This window comes from Pollicipes pollicipes, unplaced genomic scaffold (genome assembly GCF_011947565.3).
Source record: "Pollicipes pollicipes isolate AB1234 unplaced genomic scaffold, Ppol_2.1 Scaffold_1600;HRSCAF=1878_pilon_pilon_pilon, whole genome shotgun sequence".
In the NCBI taxonomy this organism is placed as follows: domain Eukaryota; kingdom Metazoa; phylum Arthropoda; class Thecostraca; order Pollicipedomorpha; family Pollicipedidae; genus Pollicipes; species Pollicipes pollicipes.
In genome coordinates this window covers 1,193,205-1,213,694 of record NW_023595962.1, presented here as the reverse complement: position 1 = coordinate 1,213,694, position 20,490 = coordinate 1,193,205, and the positions used below count along the sequence as shown (strand labels likewise).

General features: G+C 51.7%; 3 protein-coding genes across 3 annotated transcripts; all 3 read left to right on the top strand.

The window, feature by feature from the left end:
• Window positions 1-552: 552 nt before the first annotated feature.
• On the top strand, window positions 553-1,811 carry LOC119092342 (longitudinals lacking protein-like). Its single transcript, XM_037215309.1, has 3 exons — window positions 553-688; window positions 1,069-1,166; window positions 1,644-1,811. The coding sequence occupies exons 1-3, from the start codon at window positions 553-555 to the stop codon at window positions 1,809-1,811; spliced, it is 402 nt and encodes a 133-aa protein (XP_037071204.1).
• Window positions 1,812-4,249: 2,438 nt separating this feature from the next.
• Window positions 4,250-8,527, top strand: LOC119092331 (early growth response protein 1; the record flags this gene model as incomplete). The annotated part of the gene is made up of 3 exons (XM_037215299.1): window positions 4,250-4,369; window positions 5,233-5,406; window positions 6,546-8,527. Coding segments are annotated over 3 exons (627 nt in total), but the record flags the coding sequence as incomplete, so codon positions are not given.
• Window positions 8,528-10,992: 2,465 nt separating this feature from the next.
• Window positions 10,993-17,014, top strand: LOC119090695 (uncharacterized). Its single transcript, XM_037213549.1, has 4 exons — window positions 10,993-11,099; window positions 12,901-13,079; window positions 15,446-15,598; window positions 16,279-17,014. Exons 1-4 carry the CDS (start codon window positions 11,093-11,095, stop codon window positions 16,363-16,365), a joined length of 426 nt encoding a protein of 141 aa, XP_037069444.1. The 5' UTR covers window positions 10,993-11,092; the 3' UTR covers window positions 16,366-17,014.
• The last annotated feature ends 3,476 nt before the right edge of the window (window positions 17,015-20,490 follow it).

Below are 20,490 nucleotides of genomic sequence, written 5' to 3'. Positions count from 1 at the left end.
CAGCTGAATTCGTTAAGTGAATTACGCGATGCAGTTCTCACCAACACGATCTGGATTCAACACGAATCCATCCCAAGCTTTCCCGTTGACTCACACTGCACTCCACGTCCGTCTGGTCTGCAGTCTTTATCGCGCAGTCCGTGGCTTGTCGGACAGATGAATACAGTGCAGCAGACGAAGGTCATATGTCCGGAAAACGCGCTTACGTGATTCTTCGATTTCGATTGGTTCGTGCCCGGCGGCTGTTTTTTTTTTGGCGTCTTTCCTTTTCCTTTGCTTTTTCCTTCGCTGTTTTTCGTTTTCTTTTACCTCGCGCGGTGTCTGGCGGCAACAGAGCGACTTCTCCGCAGCAACCTAGCGACTCTACTTAAATGGGTTTAGTCTGCTGACGTGGTTGAAGGGGCAGGGAGAAGAATGCAGAGGTGATGATGGTGTTTTAGTGCTGCCATCTGTCAGGAATAACCGTTATGTCGTCGTCGTGCCAACGCCCACCTGTCGGCCCATGGCTAACAAAACCGCGCTTTCCACAGGTGCTGCCACCTATAACAAACCATGGCGTCGGCGGGCGACGCCTACAGGTTAAAATGGCAAACGCACGTGCCCAGCCTGTGCACCGAATTTATGGAGCTGCGAAAGAACGAGAGTTACGTGGACGTGACGCTGGTCTGTTGCGGTGGTGAGATCAAAGGTGGGTGTTCAGCAGTTCGAAAGATACCGTGCTACTTTGGTGCCCATGTGGACAGGGGATTAAGTGTGGCATCAGGAGCAGCTGCCAGGGTGTCATGTCTGGCCTCCCAGAAAAGTAATACGACCACTAAGAAGAGTAGAAAAGGGCCGTTGTAGCCTCGTTGGTGTGGTTTGAATCCTGGTGATGACGTGAATGGTCTTTATCCTTGTTTTTCAGGTTAAGTTGGCGTTTGAACTTCGGAAAATATTAAAACGCATCACATGTGATGAAATGTAAATTCCTGACATCCACTGACATTCTACTAAGAACATTTCGTTTGCCGGCTTACGTGCAGAAATGTGTAATCCAGCCGGGTAGATAAATCGTCGCTTGTTCGGCAGCCCATCGGCTTCTGCTGTCGGCCTGTAGTCCACTGCTGGAGAAGCTTCTTTCGGCTAATCAGGAGTCAGAAGCCACGCTTATCCTGCCCGACCTACAGGTAACCATGGCAACGTGTTGCGGGTGTGTGGATGAAACGCAGCCATCAAATTGGTCGGTATTTGAAGCCGGGGAGGTGGTGGGAGGGGACTGATGTGTTCTTGGACCAAACCTGTGCTCTGGGAAACAAACAGACTGTGAATGTTCAGCGGTGAAACATCTTACGAAGGGACCAGCCACCACCAGGGATCATGTCGTACCCTAGAGTCAGCGTCGTCGATTGGCTAGTATTCGCAGGCAGAAGCTTGTAAAGTTGTGGGCTGCTGTCGAAAAGACAACACGTGTTGCGTTTTGTGGAAGAGTATGCCGTCCAGCTATGATAGCTGGTCGAATTATCACATGTGTTAGCGCGCCAAACGCTGCCGGCGGCATGCGCCCCCCCCCCCCCGTCCCAGCAAGCCCGCTGGACGGTCATTCTTAAAAGCCAGCGCTATTAATAGCCAGAATCGACACTCACAGTTCGCGGGTGTGCCGACAGGTGTCATGCGTGCGGTCGCTTATCGAGTACGTCTACACGGGCGAGATTTCCGTTCACGATTCGGAGATTGACGGCCTTGTGGACGCGGCGACGATGCTGGAGGTCCGCGGCATTGCAATGACCGGGTCACCAAACTCAGTGAAGGTGAGCTCCCGCCACGTGAACTGAAGCGCTTTTGTGACCCGCTGTGTTGCCCCCATTTTCTTTTTTAATTGTGTTACGCCTACTGTCGATCCCATTTTGACGAGGCTGCCACTGCACCCGCTTGCTGTAGGGCCTGCTCTTCTATACTGATTTAGGAAGAGATTCATGTATTCGGGTTTCTTGTGCCCCAGTGCCTTGTCTCCATTGCTCGCGTTTTGCCTGAGGCGTTTTGCCTAAGGCGTTTTTCCGGAGGCGTGTTGCCTGAGTTTGCAGTCTCCTCGCCGTGCCCGCGTCCGGCGTTTTTCCTGCGTCCGGCGTCTTCCCACCGCGCCCGCGTCCGGCGTTCTCCCTGCGTCTGGCGTCTTCCCACTGTTTCCGCATCAGGCACGCCCCCTGCGTCTCCAGTCGCCGCACCATGCCCGCCTCTGGCCCCGCCTGTGGCGCTTCCCGAACACTTCGCGCTTCCCCCCTTGTCTGTCATCTGCCCGCCGGACCCTGACGTCCTCCCGCGCCCCTCTCAGCAGCGGTCGGCGGCGCTGGCCGGGCTGCCGCTGCCGCTGCCGTTCGCCTTCCCGCCGCCGCCGCTGGCGGCCGCCGCCGCGGCTGCGGCCGCGCCCCTGCTCACCTCGCCGGTCAAGTCGCTGCTGCGGAAGAACCTGGCGCCGGCGCGCGCCGACGCCGAGCGACGCCGGTCCCCGCTCAAGCGGCGCCCGTCCTCCGAGGACGACGACGGCAGGAGGACGCGGCCGCGCGAGGAGGCGCCGCACGAGGTGCGCCGCTGCTCCACGCCGCTGTTTGTGGTAGGTGTGGCAGGTGCGGGGGGGGGAGGGGCTATGGTTGTGGAGGTGGGAGGGAGTCACCCATGTTTGGAAGGTTGCGAGCTAGCTTGTGGTGGGGTGTCAGCTCGGTATGAATGGGTTTCAGTTTGGATGGATTTTTCATTGATGAGCATGTTTGCATAGCGTTTGTCTATCGAATGGAGCCAAGCATTGTGCGTGTGTGTTTTCGGATAGATTTGTGTCTCTAGTTAAGCTTCACAAGATCTCTGCTAAGTTCCTTATTTTGGGATGCGTTACAGATTTTGCTCTCTAGTGACATGAAGTATAATGCTAACTGGTATATCATGTTATTTGAGGACGCCCAGGATAAAGCGACAGAGGTTGTACTACCGTATTCTTGCATTTGAATATTTCACTGTCCCATTACAGATATTGCTGAGATAATTTAAGTACGTTTGCAATTGCTGCGTTCATCAGTGGTACCCACGACCCCAGTTTTTACGAAAACTCCACCCAAAAATGTCATCCCCTCACCGGATTCGAACCCGACCCGCCGGCACTGAGACCCGCCGCCGCCATCCCTGACGCCGGGCGGCCGACAGGACACGAACGGTGCCGGGGAGGCGCGTCGTCAGAGCAGCAGCCACCGGACCGGAGCGACGCGTCCGAGCGGCAACGCGTGACAACGACGTCACAGGAGGTGGCCGACGACTCCGTCTCGTCACTGAACTCGTCCTTCGTGTCGGAGGCCGAGGCGGGCCTGCTTAACCCCCAGGTGAGCGGCAGCGGGGAGGGAAGGGGCCTGCTTAACCCCCAGGTGAGCGAGCGGGGAGGGAAGGGGCCTGATTAACCCCAGGTGAGCGGCAGCAGACAGGGAAAGAGGCCTGTTGATGGGGGGGGGGGGGGGGGCTACCGAGCTTGGATGAGCTGGTAGGGCAGATGAAGGCAGAAAAAATATCGGTAAATGAAATGATTTCAACGTGGGGTGTCGAACACAACGGTCACCCGAAAAACCAAGGCATATTTCGTTTTCTTGGACGCACCACTCCGCTCATCCTAGGCGACGACCTCCGACCAGTGTAAAGGTTCAATGGTTTCACGACGCTTACGACTTCAGTCGTGTCTAAATCTGGACACGTTACTTAGCATGTGGTTGAATGAAACAGCTGTTACATTGCACGCATGTAATTCGTGCTGTTGCGTTCTTCGAAACGTGGCGCCCCACATCACCTTGAAAGTCCGAAGCCAAAATTAGGTCATCAAGTCATCCTACAATCGTCTCCGGATTTCGCTTCACGGCTCCTACCCAAAATCCAGGCATAACACCAATCTGTCTGATTTATACCTAATTTAAGTTACCTTTATTCTAATTTTGATTTTGTGTTTATTATGCTGCCTGGCCTCTGTCTAGCCTCCTGCGTGGCGTGAAGCTGCCGAGCTCGATTAACCCTAGTGGCTGGCGTCATCTACCCTTCCTCGTCCAGACCTTTGCCCTCCGCCTGACCTCTGCTTGACCCATCTGACAGTCTGACCCCGTCTGACAGTCTGACCCCATTTAACACAGTCCGGACCCTGTCTGACCCGTCTATCCATGTGACCTCAGGTGGAGCTGAGCGAGGGCCCGGGTCGGGTGCGGGTCAAGGCCGAGCTGAACTCTCGCTTGACCTCGCCGCACCTGTCCGCGCGCTGGACGGCGCCGCCGGCGGCTGCGTCTTCTGCAAGAAACACTTCGTCAGTGCTGATGACCTGAAGGACCACATCAGTCGGGTGCATGTCACAGACAGACTGGAGAAGCAGTTTAAGGTGAGAGACGGCTCGGGTGGTGAGAGACGGGCTGGGGTGTTGAGAGGAACGGGCTCAGGTGGCGAGGGACGGGCTCAGGTGGTGAGAGACGGGCTCGGGTGGTGAGGGAACGGGCTCAGGTAGTGAGAGATAGGCTCAGGTGATGAGAGACGGGCTCGGGCTGTGAGAGACGGGCTCGAGTGGACATCGCCCGAGAGTTAGCTGTTCGAGCTCGTTGGTAGAATGAGGCGGCCTGCGTTCGGCTCCACCTATCTGACTGACTGACTGACTGACGTGACGCGTTCTGTTCGTAATGTTCATCCATGTATGTCCCGTGGTCTGCCGACGGCTGGGCGCTTGTCCACAGCAATCGATAATCGCGGATTTTATCGAAAATGCTATCGAGAATGCCACACCGCGGCCAGCCAATAGCGTAACACACGACGCTCATGCACTTTCATTACGGAGCTGTTATTCGTCACTTCACTGCCCCACGACTTTGCTGTTCCGCTGTATCGCCTTGCCGTCATGTGAGAAACGCCACGTGATATTTGCATCTCTCAACATCTCACGTGGCACGTTGCCTCCATCACGTGGGAAACACCACGTGCAGCAATCACTTGCCACCGTCACCGCCATGCTACACTATTAATGGTCGTCGCCGCGTGCTGCCACAACATGTGACACTCACGTGCCGTGCGTAATACCTGCAACAGCCATTTTCCACATATGCCTCCCCGCGCTGCCCTCTCGTGGCGCCATCGCGCGCCTCCATCACACACCGTCACCCGCATCACACACCGCCGCCGCACACCGCCACCACCCGTCCGCGCACACCCGCCTCCATGGCACGCCATCACCGCCACGTGCCTGTCCCGTTGCAGTGCGAGTTCTGTCCGGCGGCGTTCGCGCGCTCGGCGCACCTGAAGCGCCACGTGCGCACGCACACGGGCGAGCGGCCGTACGCGTGCCAGGTGTGTCCGCGAGCCTTCAGCCGTCAGGACAAGCTGAAGTGTCACATGGACCGACATACGGAGGACGAGCGGCGCAAGGCGCAGGTGAGACGACGGACGGGTGAGGAATGCCGTGGGATCCCGGAATGCGGTGGGATCTCGGAATGCGGTGTGATCTCTGAATGCGGTGGGATCTCGGAATGCGGTGTGATTTCTGGATGCGGTGTGATCTCGGAATGCGGTGCGATCTCGGAATGCAGTGGGATCTGGGAATGAGGCGTAATATCGAAATGCGGTGTGATCTCGGAATGCGATGTGATTTCTGGATGCGGTGTGATCTCGGAATACGGTGTGATCTCGGAATGCGATGTGATCTCGGCATGAAGTGTAATCTCGGAATGCGGTGTGATTTCTGGGTGCGATGTGATCTCGGAATGTGGTGTAAACTCGGGATGTGGTGTGATCCCGGAATGCGGTGTGATCTCTGAATGCGGTGGGTTCTCGGAATGCGGTGGGATCTCGGAATGCTGTGTGATTTCTGGGTGCGGTGTGATCTCGGAAAGTGGCGTAAACTCGAGATGTGGTGGGATCTCGGAATGCGGTGTGATTTCTGAACGCAGTGTGATCTCGGTGTGGTTGTGGGCTGGTCCGATGTTGTCAATATGTAAATGTTGATGGGGTCATGGTGTGGGCGGCTGGCGTGACGCTGCCATGGTGTGGGCGGCTGGCGTGACGCTGCCGTGCGGAGGGAGATGGTCGGACGTTCTGATCTGGCGGGATGTGATGACACTGGTGTCATGACACTGGCGGGATTTCGCTACACTGCGCGGTGTTGTGGCCTGGCCAGTTGCCGTGCTCCCATGCTGTGCTATCACGTGGTCTGGTGTTATGGTCTGGCTGTACGTCGTGAGGCCTTATTTTCTGGCCTTATCACGTGTCTTGTTGATCTGGCTGCTGTAAAGTACCCGGGTAAATGACCTCTTACAATATGAATCGTATCTGAAGTTTACGTCTAATATAAAATACTGTTAAAGATGGCCCATGCAACATGCCGGACACACGGTATCGCATATCGTACAAGTTGCCTCTGCCAACTATGTGAAATTTTTAATTTCATGTTGCATTCATCCATAACCTCACTACTTCGCACCCAAGTTTTAAAACCCACACCTTCAACTCACGGCGCATCCCTTGACCCACCAATCGGGCGCCGCCGCCGTGCTGACGCCATCCGTCTTCGGCAGACGCCGGACGGGTCTTCGCTGCCGAGTCCTACGGCCAGCATGCAGAGCTACCTACGGAGCCTGAACCGGAGCGCACTGGCGCTGGTATCGCCCTCTGCGCGGCCGGCGCCGGCCGAGCCGCTGTACCCGTGTCCGCTGCCGCCGGCGCCGCTCGGCTCCTCCAACCCGGGCCTGCCGTACCTGCAGACGATCCTCGACGACGTGCAGATCGTGCGCGACAAGAAGCCGGCGTCGTACTATCGGAACATGAAGCGCTCGTCGTCGGAGAGTCTGCTCACGTCGGTGCGCCGCCTGGGCGAGTGCACCATCAAGATGGCCACGCCGGTGGAGTGACGTCGCCCTCGGCGGTGTGACGTCAGGTGGCGTCAGGTGACGTCGGGTGACGCTGCCGGGATGGCTGGTGGCGTTGGCTGACGCCCGGCGCTGCCGGACTACAGGACGTCAGTGGCGTCAGTGACCGGCGGATGCGTCAGGACGCGTCGCCCGCTCGAGATGTTCGGTCATGCGTGGTGACGAGGAGAAAATATGCGCGACGACACTCCACCCTTGCGGCACACCGAGTGCAGGCTCACTCAATGCAGCGCGGGCGCTGTGTGGACACGAAGAGTGGTACCAGGCCAGTTTTTGTATGCCGAATGGAGTCTCCAGCAGAAGTTTTGATGAACACGATAGAGCAGTAAGGACGCTGCGAACGTGTCGTAAGACAGATGAATGTCAACAGGGCCACCAGGATCACGCAAGAGTGGCCGTTATTCCATAACTCAGCTTTAACTGCCATCGTTGTGTTGTGCGCGTTCTCTGTTTCCCTTCGCGTTTCGTGACCAGGGCATCTTCGTCGGATCTCACGCGTCGCTGTGGTCGTCTCGTGCCAGCTTGTTGACGCGTTTCCTGTCTCAGAAGAATGAAGCTTTAGTTGAAGGATAACTTTGACGGTGTTCAAGTTGTTGTGAGCCTGTTTCGCGGCAGGTTCAGGTGTTCCCTGTTGGTTCTGACCTAGGTTCGACCTTTGATGAGTGCGCCGCGGATGTCGTACCTGCGCTCTTAGACGCATTCGTAGTAAAACTCATCCACATGCTGAGCAATCGTGGCCTGTCCTGTCGTTCTGAGAAGTTGTACCAGGGCCTTGATGCAGAGTGTCTTGTGTCCAAACAAAACAGTGATGGCGCCGTCCCGGCATACCTCAAGCGGGGTCCGCTAATGGCGCCCAACCCTGGCGCAACCACGTGTTACCAAATTGTTAGGCGCGGCATCAGTCCGGCGGTACAAAACACAGGATGGTCAGCTAACTGGACGGCAGCGCAAGGAAGAGGGCAGGATTTTTTGTGCTGAACCGGACAAGCCCGTCGTGCAATAGTTGTATTTTCTTGTACATACATATTTATTTATGTTGTTGGGATCGAGAAGTTTTGTACATTTTTACATGGACGTAGGTGTTACTTTGTTCTTCTAGCGCGGAGGTGGTTGGCCGTTGGTGCAAAGGCTCCGAGTACAGAAGCTAGGTGGACCCCAAATTGGAGCGGTTGGTTAAGTCGTGTAGCTGAGTCATTCGGGGCTTGACGACCCTGTTGTGGCGTCTCCGACCTGGAGCCTGGCTTGTACAGTGGTGAGGACATGGAGGTGGATTGCTCTCCTTCGCCAGCCAAACCAAATGTCAGCTTTTGCCTCATTATGTTGTGGGGCGTGCTTTTCGCTGCGCGCGGCCGTTTGCAAGCAGGACAGTAACAGTACTTGTGTGCCGGTGGAAAAAATCAACTCGATTTGGTATGGCATTATACGCTTGAAATCATTTGACGACATGAAGCGCTCACGTCAGGCTACTGATTTTGGAACTGGTTTCGTACATACCGGCTAATACGGCGTGAAAATGGAAATGTTCGATTATTATATGACTGAGAACGTGAGCAGCTGATCATTGTGTTCGTTTTAGGCAAGGCAACGTGAATCGTGAAAAACGTGACGTAGTATGGTGCGCCGTGAATAAACGGATGTCATGAAGAGCTGTGTTTTTCGTTATTGTTTCAAATCCACCTTTTCACTGTCTTGCAGAGTTGAGGAGAAACCCCGTAAAAAACAAAGAGGAATTATGAAGTTATTGTCATTTGGAATGAATGATTATCAAGCCCCGTCATTAAAAATGACGAGGTTTTGCCTGCAATTTGTTAGAGGAGGCAACGTTTCAAGACTATTTTGAACTTGGCGAGAACGCTCACGTATGCTGGGAACGGAACCGTACTTTGATTTCCGCTTGGGGTGTAATGGTGTGGCTATGCCCGCTGCTTACCAAAGACATTGGTGGACTGGGATATAGACATATATATATATAATGTGTGATGTGTGTGTGTGTGTGTGTGTGTGTGTATAGTATATCTACATTTTTGCTGACTGAAAATTACTGAGTCCAGTAGCAAGCACATGCTTGGTTCGAGGAATGTTGGTCATCGTCTTCTCTTCCATTTATGCAGAATTAATGGCCCGGTTTGGTACACGACTCGAGGTGATTTACTGCTTGGGAAAATCGCAGCCCTTCGTCACAATGCCCTTCCCTCCCCCCCCCCCCCCTACGTACACCTCTTCCCATATGGTGAATCTGGACATTACTGCAACTTTACTGCACACTCGGCTGCTGGGGCTGCATGGCGTCGCCTGCCTCCTGCCATGGCTGGAAGGGCGAGCACCGTGGGTAATCGATCATGCCTCTGGCTTCCCAGACGTGTGGCTTGACCACTACACTATCTACGCCCATGTTACATCAGATGCTGCCCATATACCATCACGCAGACGCTTCCTCCTCACTGTGTCCTCTGGCTAGCTCTTGCTGGCATCGATTCATCTTGCAGCATCTTGCTGGCATTCGATATCAGCAAATGGAATTATAACTCTGCTGTTGATGTATCACCCCTGATGTCCAAGTGGTCCCTGTGTGATTGTGCCCTCTCCTTCGACAAACCGGTGTCGGTGACATCTCTTTTCCTGTTGATATACGATACCTGTTTTGTTTCCTGTTGATATGGATGCCGTCTGATGTGACCTCCAATCCTGCGTCGCAGATGCCTGGTCGCGCCGGTGTCGTGAACAATCTAGCGACACCATGCAAGGTCAATGAGATGAAGACAAGGTCAAGGTCAATGTCAAGGTCAATGGAATGAAGAGGTCAAGGTCAGTGCCAATGGGATTAAGAGGTCAAGGTCAATGTCAATGGGATGACGATATTTTAATCGTCACGCCTTCGCTCCGAAGTGACATGCCGCTGTGCATGCACTCAACAGGATGATGCGATGTCCGTCTCGATGGCTCGTCACGATGTTCGTCCCGATGGCTCGTCACGATGTTCGTCCCGATGGCTCGTCACGATGTCCGTCCCGATGGCTCGTCACGATGTCCATCCCGATGGCTCGTCACGATGTTCGTCCCGATGGCTCGTCACGATGTTCGTCCCGATGGCTCGTCACGATGTCCGTCCCGATGGCTCGTCACGATGTCCGTCCCGATGGCTCGTCACGATGTCCGTCCCGATGGCTTGGACATCGTGATGAGCCATTGGGACGAGTTGGACGAGTTTGTCTGAGCGCCGGTCTCGCCATCCACCCACCCGTGGTGCAGCGGGTCCGGGTCGGTTTAGGCGCTCGCGATTTTCCCTTGACAGCTAGGGTTGCGGTCGGTGGCAGCAGCCATGCTAAAGGTCAGGTGACGTACGAGGGTAGGACGGACCGTGCCGAGCAATGCGGCACGTTGAGCTTTCGCGATCGAATACTGCAGCTGATCTGAATTACCGCGATCGGATGGCAGGAATCTCAGGGCTCAAAGACAAACACCGCTTAACCTCATCTGTGATGCAAGAAATCCATCCGTTCAAAAGGTAAGGATTAAATGTAAAAAACAGTGACGATTATGAGTGACGCCTTATATATGCCTCCTGTTGTTTGACTCTGCGACTTCGGGTATTTGACCTAGCAGCAGCTGCTATCACCGTTTAACGAGCTGCAAATCCCGAGTGCGATGAATGCTAGAACACAAATGTCCGGCATTGTTCAGCCTCCATAAGGCTGACTCCATAGCTCGCGACATCCGATACCCAGCGGGCTGGAACCTGAGACCAGCCTGCAGCCAATACCCGTCCGATCCCCGCCGCAGACTTGCTCGTATCCTGCCGCTAAACTGTTTGTCACGTGACGTGGAGCACGACCCGCACGGGCGGCACGTGCTCTCGCAAACCAAATGCCTGGCCGTAGTCAGTTTACAAAGTGGGATCGCGTTTGCGCCGCTCTTAGCAGCCTAGTCGCTGCAGAAACATCGTCGCCGATTTCAAAAGCGACCGTTGTAAGAGTGGGGTCGCGACGGTTGCCGACTTCTTATCTTCACTTCTCCGCACGACAGTTTGCCGCCTATCAGACGACGGATGTGTGCTTTTTTGTCTGTTGGCACCGGGCCAAGCTGGGGCGGCGCCGCCCCCGTCCACGCTGTCGGGCAGTCGTAGTCTGGGTTCGCGCGCGAGAGGAAGGGGCTTGGTACAGACGACAGCTGGAGCGCCAGACAGGTACACCGCGAGCATGACAGGTGCGTAAGCCCGCCGCCGACGCAGCCCGGGGAGCACCGAAGGGACCGTGAACCACCCTGAGGCAAGTGGTTCAAGCGAGGCAGTTTCTAAGGAATTTGGCGCAAAGTCGCAGGAGTCTGTTTGTGAAAATTTGGTATTTGCCGTTCTGAGGAAAAATGGCCGTGCGTGCCTCAGTCCTTCACGTAACCTTATGTGTCGGTGTGTGAGGATGGTATGTGCCGACGGCGTTTGGCTGAAAGCTGTCCGATCAGGATGATGTTTATAACGCTGCGGTCTGAATAGAATATCGCGATGCAATTGCAATTAAGTGATAATCCATAACTACGAAATTAAAAGCGGAGGAAGGCGAGTTGAAACCAAGCCCCGGTCGCGACGCACGAAGTGTGGTAGCAACACAGCACCACTAAATTCAAACAAAGGGGGAACGAGCAATTGCACGGCCAAAAGTGTAGGGTTGGGCATGCATCTGACATCAGTGATCACGGGCCCTCGTGCGTAAACCACGGCCCCTCCCATTTTTTGGGGGGCGTTTTGAAGACTTAGCAACATATCTCGGCAAGCAGAGCAGGTACAGTGGCCAACCTAACTGATAAGATGGGCGTACCATGTCGCCATGTATAATTCACCAGGTGATCTGAATAATATCCTGCCCATGGATATGTCACTAATGGTCCAGAAAGCAGTGAGCGTGACATTTTTCCAAGCGGCCTTCGAAAGCAACACCCCGCGCCCCAAACGGAGATAGATTGAGCTTTGGTGACTGCGTAGTGGAATAGAGCGGCTTTTCCGACCAACGTCGATTAATAAAACGTGCGTCAAACAATCTTGATTTTCACAATTTTGCCAACGGAAATTGCCAGGCTTTGCTGGGCCTAAAGCCAGGCAATATGCTTGAGTTAATTCGGTTCAGTTCAATTCAACAATTCACTCAGCGTCATTTGTCAAGTTATCCGGGGGATACTAAACATCAGCACACCTGTGCTTGCTTATGTTTTGAAAAATGTTATTCCGGTAAAACGTTGGGTCTTCTTGCCATGGTTCTCAAAGACGGCCGACTTCGTTTATTCATGTATTGGTGTCGTCTAAAGGATCATAACACTCGTCTGAGTTTACCGCGCCCTTCCCGTTCGTTTATGTCTTGGTGTCGTCTGAGTTATCATGACAATCGTTTGAGTTCGCCGCGCTCCCCCTCCCCCGCGTCGCCAAAGTCGGCCTACTTGTGTATGCGAGATAAATGCTCAATTGCTCGCTTGCTCAATAAATTCCAAACCAAGAAATAATGATAACTATGGTAAGGTGAGTATATTAGGTACTTATGCCATTGATAGTTCACGAGTAGGATGTTTTTTTTAGCTCCTGTGAAGCTATCGATTACCGTGAAACGCATATGTATATTTTTAATTCCGGGGCGCGTGAATTACGTCTCGTATTTGGGTCCTTGTGCACTTCACAACAGAAAGCTCGCGTGGGTTTTCAGTAGATGATCTACTTAGCGATGGACAGTGGTAAATGACATGTCTCGATTTGTGATAAGGATAGGTCTTGCTTACTAATGGTTAGCTGGCAAGATGAGGTCGTCAGAAATATGTGCTTGCTGAATTAGCACTTCGGTTAATAATTTGCTTCGCTTTCCCTCATGCCATCAATGTGTGGTGTTGTGAACAGGCCGAGCGAATTACCCGAATGCGTCGGTTGGTAGCATCAGCCAGCCAATGCAGCTGAGCATATCTGTCCGTCTAAAGGAGTCAGTCAACCTGCCGAACGATGTCCGTCTAACGGATGACACCGGTGTCCCGTCAGAGCTTCAGTGGGCTGCGGGCTCGGGCGGCTCCGTGCCGGAGGGTGCCGTGAGCTGTGAAGGGGCGTACGTCGGCCGGGCCCACCACGACAACGGCATCATCATCGGACCCGTCGTCTGCGCCGACAGCTGCTGCGCCATCGGCTACTGCGGAGAACGCTTCACCAAAGACGAGTATGAGGTAAGAGCTGGCGCAACGAGGACGAGTAGGAAGACGAGGATGGGAAGGAGGAGGAAGCCGGTTCGATAAGGCTGAACAGCCTTGTTGAACCGGCCTTCTCAGAGCGGCTTGACGGGAGCCTCAAGGAGAGAGCTCCGCGTACAAGTGGTGGTCTTGAAATTGAAGAGCTTGTACCGCGCAAGTGGTTGGCTCAATACAGTAAGTGGCCGGTAGGATTACCAAAGTTGTGAAGTGCGCTTGCGAGGAACATTATGCATATAGATAAGACAATAGCAATAGCCTTATTCCACGCAGAAAAAACAGGATAATAGAGAAATTGATGCATTGATATTTCGGTGACATGCCTGTATTGAAACAAATATCAGAACAAATTCAAGATTACCTGCCGATCCTGCTCGATTTTTCATGGTTTTGTTTTGAAACACCGAGCCACAGTTTAACAGATCACCAGCGTTCAGGTGGTTAAACGAAGAGCAGTTACCAGCCATTACTAGGATGCAGGTCACGTCTAAGACTTAGAATACACGAAAAATATGAATTGCAAAAAAGTTAATAAAAAATTACGAGTACGCCTGCAAACGAATCCAGGTCAACAGCCATCCTGCATCACGCTTCATTCAAACATGCAAGCGGTTTCAACACACAGGCATCACGCATCACAATCAATTTGACTCGCCAACGGTTTCAGTTAAAAAGGCATCGTGCATGACGCGTCAGGCATCTTTCATACATACGATTACGCACGATTACATACGATTTTACGATTTTACATACATACGATTTTAAGCTGTTCAGGACGATCCAGAGAGGAATATTCGTGAATTTATTCCTGTAAAAAGCCAGCGACTAGACCTTAACGCGCAGGGCTACTCATGGCCGATAATGCGAATGTGATACGTGCCTTGATGCGTGGTGATTGCTGGCTTAATATTGGTTACATGCGTGAGTGATGTCTGACGCGCGATGCGTGACACCCGTTTGATTGGAATCGCTTGCATTTATAATGGGTAATGCCTGTTTATTTTAAATAGCGTGATGCCTGTATACTTCAATTCGTTCGTATGTAGACGTATTTTTCGTGTATTCTAACCCTTAGTTAATTATGCATGGAATGTCTGAATGTATAATTGATGTGTGATGCCTGCTTACTTGAAATGGCTTGCATGTTTGAGTGAAGCATGACGCGTGATGCCTGTTTACTTGAATTCGTTCGCATGTACACGTGTTTTTCGCAGATTACAACCCTTTGATATACACGGTATTGTAAGGGCTGGCAGCTGCATCTTGTTTAATCCTCCTGAATGTTGGTGACCTGTAAAAATTGTGGCTCGCTATTTAGAAAAAAAAACAACGCAAAACTGAATAGGATCGGCAGACAATTTGGAATTTACTGCCGATATTGTTTTTTATAAAGGCATGTTTCCAAAATATCAACGCATATATCTCTCTATTCTCCAGTTTTCTCTACGAGGAATGCGGCTATTACTACTGTCTTATCTATAGGCCGGTGGGATACTCAGACAAATATACTGACTGTGGTCAGACAGCCAATCACTGGACGTTCGTCCGTCCCGTACCTGCTCAGCTTTTCTAAGAACCGCGCATGCGCATTATCAAAATATTGTGCCATAGTTCTGTTTGTCGTCATGGCAACGAAGCCGCGATCAGTATAGCAAGCCAGCCAATTGATGCCGCTATTCATCATGGCCGACTCTCCTGGAGGCCTGGTTGAGAACCACCATGCTCAGGCCAATGTGATGATGATAACCTGATGATCCTCCCAGAACGAACGTAGCTGCTTGCCGACATTCCTCTCACAGAGTGCACCTATCGCTGACAATATTTAGATGGGCCCAAAATTGCTTGAATCTCTTTGAACTGCACCTCTACACAGAGTTGCCACTACAGCATTTTTTCACACTGGTGGCGCCGTTCCACACCACGTCAAACTGTTGATCGGCAGAAACTAGAGCCCGGTCACAGAATAGTGTGCCCCTGACCGAAAAGGATCGTCACATCGTCAGACCCATTGGCCTTTACTGTCAGCATTTGTTGCAGGCCGTCAGAAGAATCAAGTACAGCCCGTACCCTGCACCCCGCACCCTGCATCCCGCACCCCGCGCCCTGCAGCCCGCACCCCGCGTCCTTACAACTCGCGCCCTGCACCGTGGCACCCCGTGCCCTGCAACTTGCACCTACCCTGCAACCTGTATCACGCGCCCGCACCCTGCAACCCGCACCCCGTACCCTGTACCCCACCCTACACCCCGCACTCTGCGCCCTGACCCCGCACCGACGGCAGCTCATGCTCTGCCTGCGGTCTCCTCCTACGCTACGTATAGTTTGACGTGGCTCACGTTCGCCAGGTGCTGCTGGAGCCCACAGACGGCAAGCGTCTTCGCTGGGAGAAGTTCACCGGGGATATGCCCGAGGGGGCCGTGAAGGGGGGCTACCTCTGCTCCGGTCACCCGCTCTATGTGGGACGTACCTGGAAGGACGGCAAACTGCTCATTGGCCACGTGAGGATCCTTCCACCTTATAGGCTGCCTTCTGACGCAGTTTTTGTAGGGGCGCTTCTGACTTTTGTTGTTCTATTGGGGTTTTAGGCGTGCCGACAGCTAAGGTCACGTGGCACTGAGGAGTATGTCGTCAACGAAAAGTTGCTTTGTTTCGGGAGAGTAACGGCATGGTGGGACATCGGACTGCATGTGATGGAAACGTAGGTGCTTATTCAGCTTTGTTGCCGTCTTGGCGGTGATTCTGCCGAAGAATACTAGTGACTGAAGGCAGGTTTCGATTAATTTACTCCTGTGCACATCCCTGCCTCAGATCAACAACGCGGAAAAGTAGGGGATGTGTTTCGTCCGAGTACAAGTGTTATGACTGTAACAAATATAGATGGGAATTTAACTCGAATTATTTCGAATTAATTTCTAATTTGATTTGCCAATTTATTATGCCTCATAATTCGAATGACTTGTAAAATACTTCAGTTTAATTTAATTAGATTCAATGTCATGAAGTTGAATCAAAACAAACTCATTTTAATTTAATATTCAATTTCATCCGACTGCAGCGAATTTAATCTTGTGCACGCCCCTGCCTCAGATCAACAACGCGCGTAAGGTGTGCTGTGTTCCCTCCGAAGACAAGTGTTACGACTGCAGCGAATTTAATCTTGTGCGCGCCCCTGCCTCAGATCAACAACGTGCACAAGGTGTGCTGTGTTCCCTCCGAAGACAAGTGTTACGACTGCAGCGACTTTTACGTCCTGGTCGCCTACTGAACCCCGCAGCAGGAGACTTCTTTGTCCTGGTCGCCTGCTGAACCCCGCACCAGGAGACCTCTTCGTCCCGATCACCTGCTTCCGAAACAGGAGACGGTCGACGAATCAAGCAGGATCAGCACGGATCAACGCCGTCGATCACGGCGATCAACGGCTGCAAAAGATTCATGGTTTCATTATAAAAGATTCATGGCTTCATTGGCTGAAAACACTTTCACGGGACATGCCCAACCGCGTCAACCTTTGAAATCACTACTCTCCGTGTCTGCGGCCTATCGTGTTAATTTCGTTTTGTTTTTAATTTTGTGTCCGTCTGTGCAGCCCTCTTAGCTTGCTACCACACGGAGGTGCTCAACTTCGCTACTGCTCAGTGCTCGCATGAGAAACAGATCAGAGCGCTCACCAATCCCGCGAGTGCTCCTCGCTCCCGCGCAGTAAGACGCTTACAGCGGCCGCAACACCGTCTGACCCTCGAGAAGCGCACCGTGTTTGTTTTTTGAAGAGGGATTTTGTGTTACTCGCTTTACACTCATCATTCGTGCGAAATTTTGTGTGCTTCTTTGCCGCCGAGTATCACGCTTTCCGCTTAGGTTCAGCATTGTAGCAGCGGTGGCCTAGGTACGCCATTTGAATACACGCATTCCTGAAATGTCGCTTGTTTGCCTCAACTTGCTTTTGGCACGAACAACAATCCACGGAAAACGTCACCAGCAAGACAATCAAAGCAGAATTATTTAGGCTGTTAAAGTCTAACTGTTTGTAACGCCGCATTGCGCAAAACCACGCGCATTCATACACCATATAACAGCATGTATGCGCACATATATAGGTCACGCGCACGCACCCGTCAACAAGCGACTTGACCGTGCAGTTCAAGACCAGCTGATCGCTGGTTTGCTCCGGAGACTATCCCCTTCGAATGCATAGATCAATGATCGATGATCAATGCGCTGCGCCCTCAGGAGACTGTCCCACGGTGCTGTGGAGGGACTGTGACGTCATCCGTAGGCGTTGCTTAGGGCTGAAAGACGCATTTGGCGTATGTTTTGGTGAAAGTGTTTTACGGTCGGACACAGACGAAGATTCTTCGACCTCATATTCCGACAATGTTGCTGCTGCCCCATGCGCCTAAAAACCTGGTGACAGCCGTCCCATGCGCCTTAAAACCTGGTCGTTAATTTTCTGCTTAGTGTGTCTCTTTTTTTCCTTTTCACCACCTCGCCCACTCTCGGGGCCGCTTTGTTGCGTCAGGCGACACGTCCCACTTATGAACTTTTATCCTTTGCTTTTGAGCATCGCCTTCCTTCCGAGGCTGGCTCAGCAGTGGGTGAGCGCCTCGATGTGCGGGGAGGAGTTGATCGCATGCCACACGTGCATAGCACTTAAAGAAGAATGCTGCAGAAGTATCATTGATGGATTGCTGGAAGTGCAGGCTACTTGATCGTCTTGAAACAATGAGCATGTGTATGACGAGTCTCTTAAAGTATTCTGAAATTTTTGGCTGAGTGTGAGAGAGTGTTTGGTTGCGTAGGATTTTGATTCCAAGGTTTTAGCAGGCAGCAAAAAAGAAACATGAAAAGAATAACCTGGGTCAGTTCTCGTTGGGGGCAACCCTGGTGTGTTCACACATGAACATAGTGCCAAGTTGCGGATTGGGGATGATGGTTACGAGCGGAAATAAAGAGGCAAATCAAACCTATTCCGTCGAGCAGTCATAGGTCACAGGCACATGCAGTATCACATCCACACCAGAGCCAAAACTGGGCGGAATTATCACAGTCTCAAAGGAAAAAACAATTGCAAAAAGAAACAAACAGATGAACCAAGTGCCACCATTGTCAGCGTATTTACTCAAACATGCGGTTTCTGTCGCCGGATCCTGTTTAATCTTGTTTGATGACATTCTAGCACGAATGAATAACGACGACGAACGCTTGCTTACCAAAATGATCCCAAAATCTATAAAAAATCTAGGAATATCACATTACATGAACCTCCGTATCGAAGCGAACCACTGCGACCAGAACTCACCCAGCACACAACGTCAGTCATTTGCCAAAAATTATCAATCCGCCGGAAGGAAAGACCTGCGTTTATCACGACTCGCATTCTCATCCAAAGTTTAAGCGCCCTCCTGACAATGCAGAGCCAACGGTGCACCCATTCCGGTGGAACCAAAACAAACAAACGCGACAAGAGCGCGCCAGCCGGCCCATGGCGCGACGCCTGCGACCGAGAGCCGCTGCCGCGAGACAATCATGGCGCCCACCGGCAAGGCAAACAGCGTGCCCGCATGGCGTCGTGTTGACAGATCTGCACCGCTGGCGTGTTTTGTGTGCACTGTCTGGTGCAAGATAAAACGCTGGCTAACAGCCCCTGCGGCGGTCGCCTTGCGCTGTAAGCAAATCACTCAAGTGACGTCTGCAATGAGATCTACAATCGCTGTGCAGTCTTTGAGCAGACGGTATGCACGGCCATGTGGTTGAGTGAGTGTGACCACTTGTAGATACGGGTTGCTAGCCAGCTTTTTTAAAGTTGCCCAATTTTGACTTTGCACTGCGCTGTGAATAAATGGCTTTCTGTCAGAGCTTTGAAATATTTAAGCCAGCAGTATATATCTAGCTATCGAAGTAACATGGATAAGACAGTTGCATTAGTCTTATTGCTCGGAAAAAAAAACAACAGGAGAATGGAGATACAGTTAGGTTGATAATCCGGCAACATGCCTTTTGTTTGCCGAAATATCAACCTAACTATATCTCCATTCTCCTGGTTTTTCTGAGGAATAAGACTAATACTACTGTCTGATCTATGTGAATAATGTTCCTCGCTTATGCACTGAACAACTATCGAAGTAACTATTCACAGTGGTGGGAACCCGCAGACCAGGCTGGGGAACGAATAGGGGGATGGGGGGGGGGGGGTGAGGGGATGTGTGACCCCGATGATGATGACGGTGATGATGTGTGTAAGTGACCCCGGTCACTCGACGTTGAATGCATCATTAACGTCCTGAGAACACCCTTTTAAGATCTTCGAGCACCTTGCCACATCCAGAAATGTATTCTTTAGCGCAGGGTACCCTAAAACGGGCCAGGATTCGGCCACGCCAGCTGGAGTACCGCGGGGTGCATGTTCTCGATCAGAGAGGCCCTGGTTGGTTGTTTGGTCTTGCTCTTCCACATCATCCAAGTCATCCTTTCAGTCGAAGCAGGGGGCTGTCAGCGAACATTTAGGCACCGAATTAAGTGAACACTGACTTACCTGACCTGGCGCTGACTTTGAAGACTTCCTAAACAGAGCCCTCGAAATGTGATATTATTTAAATTACTTTTCGGAGGTCTCCAGTGAAAACGTTGCGCACGTTTGATGGCAGAGGCGCAGGGGGTGAGGTTATATATATATTCCGCATAGGCAAGTCAAGATCTGACTTCTTGTCTATATGTATATACATATATGTCCATATATACATATATATGCCCTATATATCTCTGATATGCATATATATGTGTATATATAAATATATAATCCTATACCTTGATGAATATATATATATATATATATATATATATATATATATATATATATATATATATATGCATCGAGCATGTTCAAAAACTGATTGCCAATAACTTCAGGGTCTGGTCTCAGGCAGACCACCTTGACATACCTACCTATATACCTACCTACCTACAGACCATACCTACATACCAACAGACATACCTACCTCGAGCGGTTCTAGAGGGTCCAGCACAACATCACTGAGCTGACTGGCCTGCTCCTCGGGTAGGTCAGTCAGGCATCCAGTCAGTTAACTGTATTTAACAGTATTCAATTGTATTCAACTGTATTCAATTGTATTCAACTTTATTCATTTAAAGAGGACAGTGCGTGACTAACAAATACTATGTGCTGTATGTGCGCAGTATGTTTATATTGGTGACATGTGTTTACTTTGTTCAATATGTGGTATAAATATACTGGACATTAATATTCTGGTCATATAGGATGTGATATACTGTGCTAGAAGTAATATACTAGACAGACTAGATGCCTGGCTTTATTACATGACAGCCCATTAGTGTGTGAACAGAATCCTTTACCTGTGTTTAGGTAGTGAGTTAC

What these genes read in the sequence shown, in the direction of transcription:
- LOC119092342 (XM_037215309.1), top strand. Translation starts at nt 553, where the DNA reads ATGGCGTCGGCGGGCGACGCCTACAGGTTAAAATGGCAAACGCACGTG. An exon ending in TTGCGGTGGTGAGATCAAAG is followed by an intron (nt 689 to 1,068) that starts GTGGGTGTTCAG and finishes CTTGTTCGGCAG; the next exon opens with CCCATCGGCTTCTGCTGTCG. An exon ending in TTATCCTGCCCGACCTACAG is followed by an intron (nt 1,167 to 1,643) that starts GTAACCATGGCA and finishes GTGTGCCGACAG; the next exon opens with GTGTCATGCGTGCGGTCGCT.
- LOC119090695 (XM_037213549.1), top strand. An exon ending in TCACCAAAGACGAGTATGAG is followed by an intron (nt 13,080 to 15,445) that starts GTAAGAGCTGGC and finishes CACGTTCGCCAG; the next exon opens with GTGCTGCTGGAGCCCACAGA. An exon ending in GCAAACTGCTCATTGGCCAC is followed by an intron (nt 15,599 to 16,278) that starts GTGAGGATCCTT and finishes CCCCTGCCTCAG; the next exon opens with ATCAACAACGTGCACAAGGT.